General features: G+C 38.1%; 1 protein-coding gene across 1 annotated transcript; it reads right to left on the bottom strand.

The window, feature by feature from the left end:
* Positions 1 to 9,795: 9,795 nt before the first annotated feature.
* On the bottom strand, positions 9,796 to 11,397 carry LOC109341088 (dof zinc finger protein DOF3.1-like). The gene has a single exon (XM_019578894.1). The coding sequence runs from the start codon at positions 10,930 to 10,932 to the stop codon at positions 10,006 to 10,008; it is 927 nt and encodes a 308-aa protein (XP_019434439.1). The 5' UTR covers positions 10,933 to 11,397; the 3' UTR covers positions 9,796 to 10,005.
* Between the last annotated feature and the right edge of the window lie 447 nt (positions 11,398 to 11,844).

Below are 11,844 nucleotides of genomic sequence, written 5' to 3'. Positions count from 1 at the left end.
TGCTTGTAGTAGTTATGATGAGATTGAGAAGGTTTGGTGAAGAGATAAGCCTCTTTCATAGTTAGGATCCCATCATTAGAGTGCAACCAAGCTAACTTGTCATCCATAGAGGCATCTGAAATTGGAGTCTTAACTATTTGCTGACACACTTCAGGGTGTAGCCTAGCCAGCCAAGATGGAATTATCCATTAAGAATCATGAATGAAGTCAGCAACCTTAGCCTCTAAAACAGAGGAGATTGGATTAGGGATACCAAGGAGATCAGGTAAAGGATAGCCCAACCAATTGTCCAACCAGTAGTTTATGTTGTTCCCATTACCCAACAACCAGATTGAGTTCTCCTTGATCAAATGCCAATACTTTTTGATACCTGTCCAGACAGAGGACTTTGTGTAAGTGGATCTAGGCTTTGAAGCTTTACAAAATCTCTTCCTATAAAAGGTTGTCCATTCTTGAGAGGAAGAGCTCATATCCAAAGCGAGTTTGAGAATGGCAGCCCGATTCATAGTTGTGATTGATCTTAAACTAAGACCACCCTCTTTGACAAGGCAACAAACCTTATGCCAAGCAACAGTAATAAGCTTTTTGACCTTAGTGTCCCCAGACCAGATGAAGTTTCTTATGCAATTGTCCATCCTTTTTAGTAAATTGACAGGCCAGTTGTAGACATGAAAGCTATAAACTAACATGTTGTGGATTATAGATTTAACAAGATCAACTCTGCCCATAATTGAGAGGCAAGACCCTTTCCATTTAGCCAGTTTGTTAACAATTTTGTCTGCTATTGGCTGCAAGTGAATAGCTTTTGGTTTTCCTTTGAACAAAGGGACACCAAGATAATTGAAGGGCAAGTGACCAGCTCCAAATCCCAGCCAGTTAGTGAGATTGGCAATTTTCCTAGCATTTGCTTGAGTAGAGTAAAACTTGCACTTGTCAAGGTTTAAGCATTAACCAAAGATTTTAGCATAATCAATGAACAAACCCTTTATAGCTGACAATTCTCTTTTGATGCCTCTGTAGAAAATCAATATGTCATCAACAAAAAGAACATGACTAGGAGTGACAATCCCAGGGCCAGAAATTGTGCTAATTCTCCCACTCTCCAGCAGATTAGATAAACCTCTACTGATCACATCTTCAGCCAAAAAAAATAGAAGGGGGGATAAAGGATCACCTTGCCTAACCCCTCTCTTGCAACTGAAAAAGCCCACAGATTGACCATTGACATAAATGGACAATTTAGCAGAGTTAAGAATCACCTCTATCTAGTTTATACATGAGTTAGCAAATCCAAAAGCCTTAAGGGTGTCCATAAAGAACCTCCAATCAATAGTATCAAAAGCCTTTTTGACATCCAACTTGATTGCTAAGTTACCACCAAAGATCTTGTGATCAAGGAGATTAATTGCTTCAGAAGCAATACAAATGCAATCATGAATATGCCTATCTTTGATGAAGCCCCTTTGTTGACTGGAGATAATTTTTGGAGCAATTATTGCAAGCCTGTTAGCCAAGACTTTAGTGATGATCTTAAATTGAAAGTTTGCTAAAGCAATTGGCCTAAAATCCTCAACTTTATCGGCACAAGGGAACTTATGGAATAGAACAATATTGTTTGAATTAAGGTTTGGAAGGATCCATCCCTAGATGAAGAATTGAATCACTGATTGGCACACATCATGACTAATGATATCCCAAAATTCTTGGAAGAAACACCCTCCAAACCCGTCAGGGCCAGGGGCTCCCTCTCCATTCATGGCAAAAACTGCAGCTTTAATCTCATCCTTCAAAGGAATTGTGGGAAGCATTGCGTTATCCTCCTCAGAAACCAGATGAGGAATTACAGAGTTAATGAGATTGCTAGGGTGAATTTCATTCTCTGATGCATACAAGTTGGCGAAGTAGTCCAACACATGATTCTCAATTTCATGTTGATCCAACAAAGTGGTTTCACCATTTCTAAGCATGGACATAGACTTAGTAGCATACCTGATTTTGGATATTTTATGAAAGTAGCTTGTGTTCCTATCACCACTAATCTGCCAATTCAATATGGATTTCTCCCTCCAAAAAACCTCAGAATTTAAAGCAACCAACAAATCCTTTTGAGCCTGCTCCTCTTGAGCCATAAGGATTTCATTTTGGCCCTCAGATGTGAGTCTCTGCTGGATAAGTTCCATTGAGGCTAAGGCATTCTTGACCCTTAAATGAATGTTTCCAAAAACCTCTTTATTCCAGATTTTGAAAACAGCCTTACGACCCTTGAGCTTTTTGGACAGGACATACATAGGGCATCCCACCATATTGCTAGTCTAGTAAGTCTCAACCACCCTTCTTAGGCGTTGGTGCTGAAGCCGCATTTTATGGAACCTAAAAGGAGTTTGCATAATGTTAGCACCAATGGAAGAACAAAGCATTAGAAGATGGTGATCAGAAGCAGATCTAGGAAGAGTGTAGCAAGATGTTTGATGCCAAAGTGAAAGCCAACTATCATTGCAAATTGTTCTATCTAATCTTTTTTCAGTATGAGCCAGCCCTCTCCTTCTATTAGACCAGGTGAACTCAGCTTCCCTAGTCAATATGTGATGTAAGTTACCCACCTCAGAGAAAATTTTGAAATCCTCACAAGCAGTTCTGCTAGGCAGAGAAGCTCCTCTACACTCATTGGCTCCCGGAACAGAATTAAAATCTCCTATGAAACACCGAGGACCATGATTGGTAGAAATCAGAGAAAGAATGTCAGACCACAAAGACCTAAGCATCAAGTATTGGGTGTGTGCATAGACAACACAAATGAAAACTTGGTGATTATAAAAAACCAGGGAAATAGAGATTTGTTGAGAGGTATTAGAAATGATGTTTGGATTGAGACCAACATGACAAAGCCGCTAGATATTAGGCAACAAGTTACCCCTGTCATTCACAATGAAAAGCTTTAAATTCAAGGCAGACCCAAAAAAGGGATTAATCTTATTAGAAAGCACCATGAGCTCAGATATGAAGACAACACCTGGCTTATTTTTAGAGCAAAGCTTTTTAAACACTAATCTAGTTTTAGGATTACCCATACCTCTAATGTTCCAATATAGGCTTCATTTGGAAACATTTAGATAACCACCTCTACTAGTAAAATGAACTCATTCCAAGCTTTGCTTATGTCTCAATTTTTTCTTTTGAGATTTTGACAAAACTTTTGTGTAGATCCCCTCCTCATCTATGTCATTATCACCCCTTTCAACTATAACATCCTCCTCTTCATCAGCCCAAAGTCTTCCCACAATTCTTGATTCTTTTGCTGTATGCAAATTGGTCATCTGATCATGAGCTTGGATTGTGAAATTCTCGACTTGCAAGAGCTGCACTCTATTATTACCATCATTCTCCATTGAGTCTTCCACTCTAGTATCACTTGATTCCTCATCAGATGATCCTTATGGATCATCTACCTCCTCAGTAGGGGGAAGAACATCATTTTGAAGCTAATCCATTTGCAAATTCTCACAATTATCAAACTCCAAATCAATGACCAAGTCATTTTCCTGAGTTGCAGTAGTCACTTCCCTCAACTTTCCAAGGACAATATCACTCTTTTGAATAGGGGTGTTTCTCTTATTACCATTGCTTGGAGCAGGGTCATTTTCTGGTATGAGCTTTGTAGATTTCCCAATAGGATTAGCTTTCTTATGTCTTTGTTGGGTTTATTCAAGTGTGAAGTCCCACATTGGATATGCAGGGAAAAGTGAAAGAGGTTATAAGTAGGAAAGGCCCATGGAACTAATGCCTTAAGGTCTTGGTTCAAGACGTGGTGTGTCACTTGTGACTCTTCACTCTTCCCATACCCATGTAACAATGGAACTCCCCGGTGGTTGGAGGCTCCTCGGTCACAGTCTGGTCTAACAAGTGGTATCAGAGCCGATGGTTCGGCTAGGGCATGGTGGACTCAAGGGGAGCGGACCGGAAAGTGTGTGGTGCCCACATTTTGTTGGGTTTATTCAAGTGTGAAGTCCCACATTGGATATGCAGGGAGAAGTGAAAGAGTTTATTAGTAGGAAAGGCCCATGGAACTAATGCCTTAAGGTTTTGGTTCAAGACGTGGTCTGTCACTTGTGACTCTTCACTCTTCCCATACCCATGTAACAATGGAACTCCCCGGTGGTTGGGGGCTCCCCGGTCGCAGTCTGGTCCAACAGTCTTAAAGCCTCAACTCCTGATTCCTTATTAGTTCTCCTACAATTAGAGACTAGGTGACAAATTAAATGGCATCCGAGGCAAAATTCAGGGAGATTTTCATACTCTATGTAGACAAAAAATGCGAATCCTTCTCTTTCTACCAGGATTTGATTTGGCAGGGATCCCTTAAGATCTAGATCTACCAAAATCCTAGCAAAGTTCCCAAAGGACCTACTTGAGGTTGCTTCATCCAGAGATATTGGGGTTCCCAACCCCCCAGTAATTGAAAACAAAATCCTAGCACTCCAATACTCCAGTGGGAGTCCCAAAATCCTGATCCAACATTGAGAATGTGATAGCTTCTATAGGCTGGGATTGAAATCCAGGGTCCATAGAGACAACCGAAGAAATCCTGGCTTCAGACTCCAAGATCCAACCGCACAAACTGTCCTCATATCCTCAACCGAGGAGAAATAAAAATCGTAGAACCCTCGACCCAGGGAAATCAAGTTCCATGTTCCAATCATGTTCCATAGGGCCTGAAGCTTAGCTCTGAGTTCATTGAACTTAATGGGTGTGTCTCCCTTGAATAGAATAAGCCGTCCATGAAGATGAGTCTCACATCGTTGGAGGCCAGCCTAGTACTCCTCCTCCGGAATCTTAATCGCTATAGCATCTCCCTTAATACATGGTTGAGGCAACTGGGAGATGGAGATGTCGCAGGTGGCCTTGAGAGCTTGAGCGAAGGATTTCTTCGTGGTTAGTTCCGGGATTTTTGGAGCCGCAGGTTTGCTAATGATTACCTCTTCAGATGCAGAGGTGTCCAGATTTGCCAAGAAGTTCCAAGGAATCATTGTTTTAGGATTTAGAGACTTCATCATTGTAGTTCCAAGATTGTTGGAGATCCAACCCTAGCAGAGCTTTTTTGACACATGGCCTTCTATTTGAATATAGTCTCAATAAAATAAGCAATTTTAAATCTTCATTGTCTTCATAAGTATTCTTCCTTTTCTTCTTTTTGGTGATGTTGGTGTCTTCATCAAAATCGTGCTAAGGTCAGGAGCAAAGATTTTCTTCGCAAAACCTACTAACATTCGGTTTCTATTAAGTGCAAGAGTCAATAGCTAGATCAGGAGTTCCTTTGGTAAAGGTTATTTATCAAAATAATTTTGTATGTTGAAAAGTAGTATTGTATTACTTGTTTTTAGACAAATACTTTTTAAGGAGAGTTGGAAAGAATCAAAATTCAGGAGTTTGATTCTAGGCACTCATACACCATATCTTGTAGTTTAATCGACTAAATCTTTGGATAATCTCACTAATTGTTTGGTTAGAATTAAAAAAAGTCGATATTTATGAAGAAAAAAAAACATTTTTCAATGAAGTTAGAATCTCTAGCTTTCCATAAAAAAGGTTTCTAACAAAAGAGGGGAGGAAATAATCACTCACCATGTAACCAAACACAATAATTTCTATTTTGGATAAATGCATCATTTATGGAGAATATTTTTAGTAAAGCCTAAACAAACTGATTTCAATGTTAAATAATTGTCTTAAAGAGATGCACATTTGATATTCGTGCATGTGTGTGTCCCTGGTCCAGATGGTTTCTCTGGCTGCTTCTTCCAAAATTTCTGGGACATAATCAACAATGAGGTGTGCAATGCTGTTATGCAGTTCTTCAAGCAAAGTTGGCTGATGCCAAACATCAACTCTAACTCTGTCATCCTTATTCCTAAATTGCTTGGTGCTGATAGAATTGAAGACTATAGGCCTATTGCTCTTGCTAACTTCCAATTCAAAATCATCACCAAAGTTTTAGCTGAAAGATTAGCTATTATTGCTCCTAGAATCATTTCAAATCAGTAAAGAGGCTTCATTAAAGATAGACAGATTAAGGATTGCATCTGCCTTCCTCTGAAGCAATCAATATGCTGGATCACAAGGCTTTTGGAGGCAATTTGGCTATCAAACTTGACATCAATAAGGTTTTTGACACAATGGATTGGACCTTCCTTTTGGATACTCTTCAAGCATTTGGCTTCAACTCCAAATTTATCCAGTGGACAAGGGTAATTCTAAATCCTGCCAAGCTCTCAGACAATGTCAATGGCAATAATATTGGTTTCTTCAACTGTACTAGGGGGGTTAGACAAGGTGACCCTCTGTCCCCCTTGCTTTTTTGTCTTGCAGAGGATGTTCTGAGTAGGGGAATCATAAAGTTGGCTTCAGAAAAGAAAATCAGCACTATTTCTGGACATAATAGAATGCAATCTCCTTCACATGTTCTTTATGCTGATGACATCCTAATCTTTTGCAAAGGTATTAGCAGGGAGCTTGTTTGTCTTAGGAAGCTTGTGATGGATTATGCTCAAGCTTCGGGTCAACAACTTAATCTTCAAAAATGCAGATCCTATATCACAAATGCAACACCTAGGAAGAATGATTCTCTGTCTCCAATCTTAGGTTTTACCAAGGGCTCAATCCCTTTCAACTACCTTGGGGTCCCTTTGTTCAAAGGTAAGCCTAGGAGAGTCCACCTTCAGCCAATTGCAGACAGAATCCTTGCTAAGTTGGCTACTTGGAAAGGGTCATCTCTTTCAATAATGGGAAGAGTTGAATTGGTTAGATCAGTTATTCATAGCATGATTATTTATAGTTTTCCCATCTACAAGTGGCCTACTGGTTTGCTTGATTTTGTGGACAAGGGCATCAGAAATTTCATCTGGTCTGGGGACATTAGCAAAAAGAAAATTGTCACAGTGGCTTGGAGCAAAATTTGCACCCCTTTCAATGAAGGAGGGTTGGGGCTGAGGTCTCTCAAGCTGATGAACAGAGCAGCCCTGCTAAGCCTGGCTTGGAAAATGAGGTGTGATACTCAAGATTGGGCAGTCTTCTATAGGGAAAGGTTTGGTTACTCAAGGGATCCTTCAACAAGGTTCTTTAAGTCCTTTATTTGGCAGGATATTAAAGGAAACTGGTCAACAATTACTATGCATTCTATTTGGCTAGTTGGGAATGGAAAGGAAATAAACTTTTGGAGGGATAATTGGTTAGGGGAACCTATGGTGGACACTCTAAGAATTCCCTCCAACATTCACAATTCCCTATCAGCTTCTGTGGCTGACTTCACCTTCAATTCTAAATGGATTATTCCTGCTTCCTTGAATAGAAATTTCCCTGAAGTTGCCTAATCTATTGCTAACACTTCTAGATCCAATGAATTAGACAAGCTAGTGTGGAGGCACTCTCATGATGGAACACTATCCCTAAAAGATGCCTATAATTTTGTCTCAAACTCTGCTACCCCTCTCAACTGGTGTAAACATGTGTGGTCTAAGGTGATCCCCCCTCCCTCACATTCCTTCATATCTTGGAGAATTATCCATGGGAAGATGCCCTCTGATCACAACTTGCAAAAAAAAGGTTGTGCTCTGGCATCTAGATGCAACTTCTGTAACCATGCTATTGAAGACACGAATCACATTTTCCTTAACTGCTACTTTGCTACTGAGCTTTGGAATTGGATCATGTGGATCTTTTCAGTCAACCTGAATGTGCTCTCCATCAAAAATCTAATTCTGTCTTGCAGAAACAATTTCTCCAACTAGGCTCAGCAACTCCTTTTCATTTCAGTTGTTCACACAATCTCTGCAATTTGGTTTTGCAGGAACCAAATCAGATTTCATGATAGACATGCTTCTATTAATGGTGCAATTTATAGGATATTTAGGGAAACTTCTTTATCTGAAAATTACTCTACAATATCTAGCAATCCTTCTCTTAAAGAGCTCATCCTGCTGAAGCACTTTAACATAAGTATCAACTATAATTGTGCTCCTATGATCACTAAAGTGATTTGGTAGAGACCTTCCAATGGTTGGGCCAAGGTGAACACTGATGGTGCTGCTTTAGGCTGCCCTGGTCACGCTGGTGGTGGGGGCATCTTTAGAGATCACAAAGGGCTCTTCCTTCATGGATTTGGTTGTTACTTGAGCATCCAAACTGCTCTTCATGCAGAGCTTTTCTCGGCAATTAAAGCAGTAAACAAGGCATACAAAAGAGGTTGGTGGCATCTGTGGTTGGAAGTGGACTCAGTGCTGGTTATGGACATTTTCATGGGCAAATCTAAACCTCCTTGGTCCTTACACAATGAGTGGACTTCTTGCAAAATAATCTTGGACTTCATGACTTGGAAAATTTCTCATATCTATCGAGAAGGGAACTCTTGTGCTGATAAGTTGGCATCTCATGCGGCTAATTATAGATCAAATTCTTCCTCGAATTCTATCCCTACGATCATCCTTAATGAATTCAATAGGAACTTATTAGGCCTCCCAAACTATAGATTTAGAAACTTGTAACTTGTATGATCTCCTTTGGTTAATATATTGTGTGCTTTGCACACTTGCTTAAAAAAAAAAAGATATTAAATAAATAAAGAAGAAGGTGAATCGGTATTTTTAGAACAAATATATTTTTTCTTTCAGTAACTGTTTTTAAAACAAATATCTAACGAAGTTAAAATATAATCTTATATTGAAAAAAGGTTGCGTTTAGTATTTTAAGAATATTTATTTATTCCCTATAAATATTATTTGGATTGACTAGAATTACCATTTTTTTTGTTTCCCACATGTATTTGTACTGGAGGCAATTTTGTCCAAGCCGAAAACATTTACAGATATGTAAGGCTAACTCTCCTAGCAACATTTTTTCCATCTACAAGATTCGAACCCATAACATATATTACCATTTACGGATAGATGATAAACAACAACATATGAGATACAAACCACCCTGGTACATTAATCACAGAAAATAGAAGTAATATTATCCCTCTCTGTACCAACCCATAACAAATATTAATATCTTCTTTCCATTAGAAACTGTTTTTCCTACTTGAGTTTTAAAGAGCTGAAAGAGAATGTTTAAGAGTTATAAAATATATTGGTGAGATAACTTTAGAGTATTATATAATCACAATACATTAGAAAGTACAAAATAAACAAAAGGTTGCGCGGTTGACTCAATGCATATTTGCATATATACAACAAAATTAAAAATCAACTCACTCCACTATGGAGAACTTTCGCCAATTAAGGATTTCCATAGAGATACCTGCGCAGAGATGCAAAAAGCGTAGCTGCCAGTGTAATAAGATGATGAAAGAAATAGGATCCAAGGTTGCACCTGACATGATCACTCCCATCTAACTTCCTCTCACTTTTAGGTTTCCCATTTTTCTTACAAGTATCTTTTATCTTCTTTATCAATAAATTTTCATGTATAGTAAACAATTCCATTCCTATGCGAAAAGTTAAGAAACGAAATTGGGCGAGTTTTGTTTAAGAAACGTTTCATTTTTTCACTTTCAATTTTCATTAAAAATTACATGTATAACAAATTAATTATTTTCATTATGTCCACCGTTTTTAAATAATTTTAAAAGAAATAAAGAAAACAAAAATAACGTTGTTTTAGCTATTTCCTATACAAATGTCTAAAAACAGGAAATTAAATGAAAATAAAGTAACATACTTATAATTATTAATAAAAACAAATAACTAAACAAAAAAGGTTTTCTCTCATTGAACCAAAGATTTTCAAAGACACAGTTAAAGATTCACAAATAAAGAATTTGCATCGGAAAGTAGTTTGAAAATGTTGTATATTCCAATTAAAAGAAAATTCCAAGTTCAGATTCTCTAACAACACTAATTCGCATGATACAAAAACAAAAAACAAAAGAAGCATGATGAGTAGATCCATGACCTTGAAGGAGATGGTGAGACAAATTTGAAAACCATGCCTTGTTTTTTGTGATTGTATTTTCTAGATCAAAGAAGTGATTGATGGTCCAATATCATTAGGTTGATCATTCCAAGCTTCAGCCATATCTGTTGCTGTATTCCAATAAAGTGTTGGATCAGACAACTCCACATGCTCCATCTGGTTTTGGCAAACACCATTTCTCTCATCCAACCTGTTCTTTAGTCCTTCCACTTTCACATCTTTTAAAGCCACCATATATGTCTCATTGCCAACCCTACTTTGCATTTGAATATGCCCTATTGGTGGGGCAGCTAAACCCTTAAAAGTAGTATTGGTACCTGGACCAGCTCCTTTGGTCACACTACCATCAGTGCCATTCATGATTTTTTGTTGCAGCATAGTAGAAGTTGAAGTAGGACTGAAGATCATGGAATTATTACTATAACCATAAGGAAGGGTATTATTTGAAGTAAACCAATTTGTATAATAACCATTATCACTATCTTCTTCACTTGATATATGACCTAATCCGAGGGCATTAAGATGAGGGTGAAGATCATACACAGAACCTGAGATTCTTGATGAATTGAACCTTGAGAATTGAAGATTCAGATCAGAAGAATTACTGGGTAAACCATCAAACAAAGGGTTGATATGATTAGAGGTTGAATTTGAACCAATATGGATTTGTGGTTGTTGTGAAGAAGGGTTTGAGTTAGGACTAGGAGCTGAAGGAGAAGAAGTAGAATCAATGGATGAAGAGATAGTTGTTGGTCTTTTCACACGCTTGTTTTTTCTGAAGCCACCACCAACAGGGACATTCCTTATGGTTTCACCTCTTGTCCAATATCTCTTGCAAGCTTTGCAGAAGTGTCTTGGCTGAGATAAGCTGTAGTTGTTGTAGTAGCAGAACTTTGTGTTTGATGAGTCACAACGAGGGCACGTGAGTGCTACTTGTTGTTGCTTTTGATCACTTTGCTTTTCCATCGAGACCTTTTGATCGTCATCTATGTAATGAGTCTACACAAAATGGAAAAAAGTATTAATAATAGAAGGAGAAGTGAAAGATCTAGTTTAAGGTGCTGTATTTCTATGTCATTATACTCCAATAACTAGTTAACAACACAGTGTCAATATTCTCTTCCAAAAGCAAAGCAACAAATTTGTCTGGTCATATATATTTTCTAATAATTGTGTTTTTTTTTGTGTGTGAGGGAGAAAGAGATGAGCCTGTGGCCATTGATTATTGATAATCATTTTCTCACAGTTGCCAAACATTTTTGCTCTGTGAATATGAGATCGTTAAAACAAAGAGTGTAAGACAAAGACTAGTAACTAGTTTGTAAGGTAAGTCTCCCTCTCTTGATGATATTTTATGGGTGTTTCTAATAGTGTAGCTTTAGTGTGTTAATTGTGGTGGCTTTGGGTAGAGGGAAAGCGTGACTGAGAAATTGAAGTGGTGTATACAATTAGAGATACACTATGTCAGATATCGTAATAAACATCGGTCATTCAACAGCATAATTTTGAACGACGCTGTTGAAAATGAGGCGGAAGAAGATCAACAACGCATAATAAAACAAGAACTGTCAATTTGTGTAACTTCAACAGCGCATTCTTGACAAAACGCTGTTGAACATCAGTAATGTTAGCGCTGACTTGAATGATTTATGTTTAACAACGCATTTGATAGAAAGCACTGTTGATGTTAATATATGCAACATCGCATAATTAAGGAAGCGCGGTTGAAGATGACATATTAATCGCGCTTGCTTAATTATGCGTTGTTGATGTTTTACGACTTTTTAAACGTCCGAAATATTAATGGTGGCAGTTATGCATCTCTTCATTTGTTGAAATATTAACGGTTCAATGTTTATGCGTTTCTTGGTTGTTGAT

Source organism: Lupinus angustifolius, unplaced genomic scaffold, assembly GCF_001865875.1.
Source record: "Lupinus angustifolius cultivar Tanjil unplaced genomic scaffold, LupAngTanjil_v1.0 Scaffold_366, whole genome shotgun sequence".
NCBI lineage: Eukaryota > Viridiplantae > Streptophyta > Magnoliopsida > Fabales > Fabaceae > Lupinus > Lupinus angustifolius.
The sequence above is the reverse complement of the archived record's forward strand: the minus strand, read 5'-3'. Positions and strand labels throughout refer to the sequence as shown.

Coding starts and splice junctions, on each gene's coding strand:
- LOC109341088 (XM_019578894.1), bottom strand. CDS start 10,932: ATGGAAAAGCAAAGTGATCAAAAGCAACAACAAGTAGCACTCACGTGC.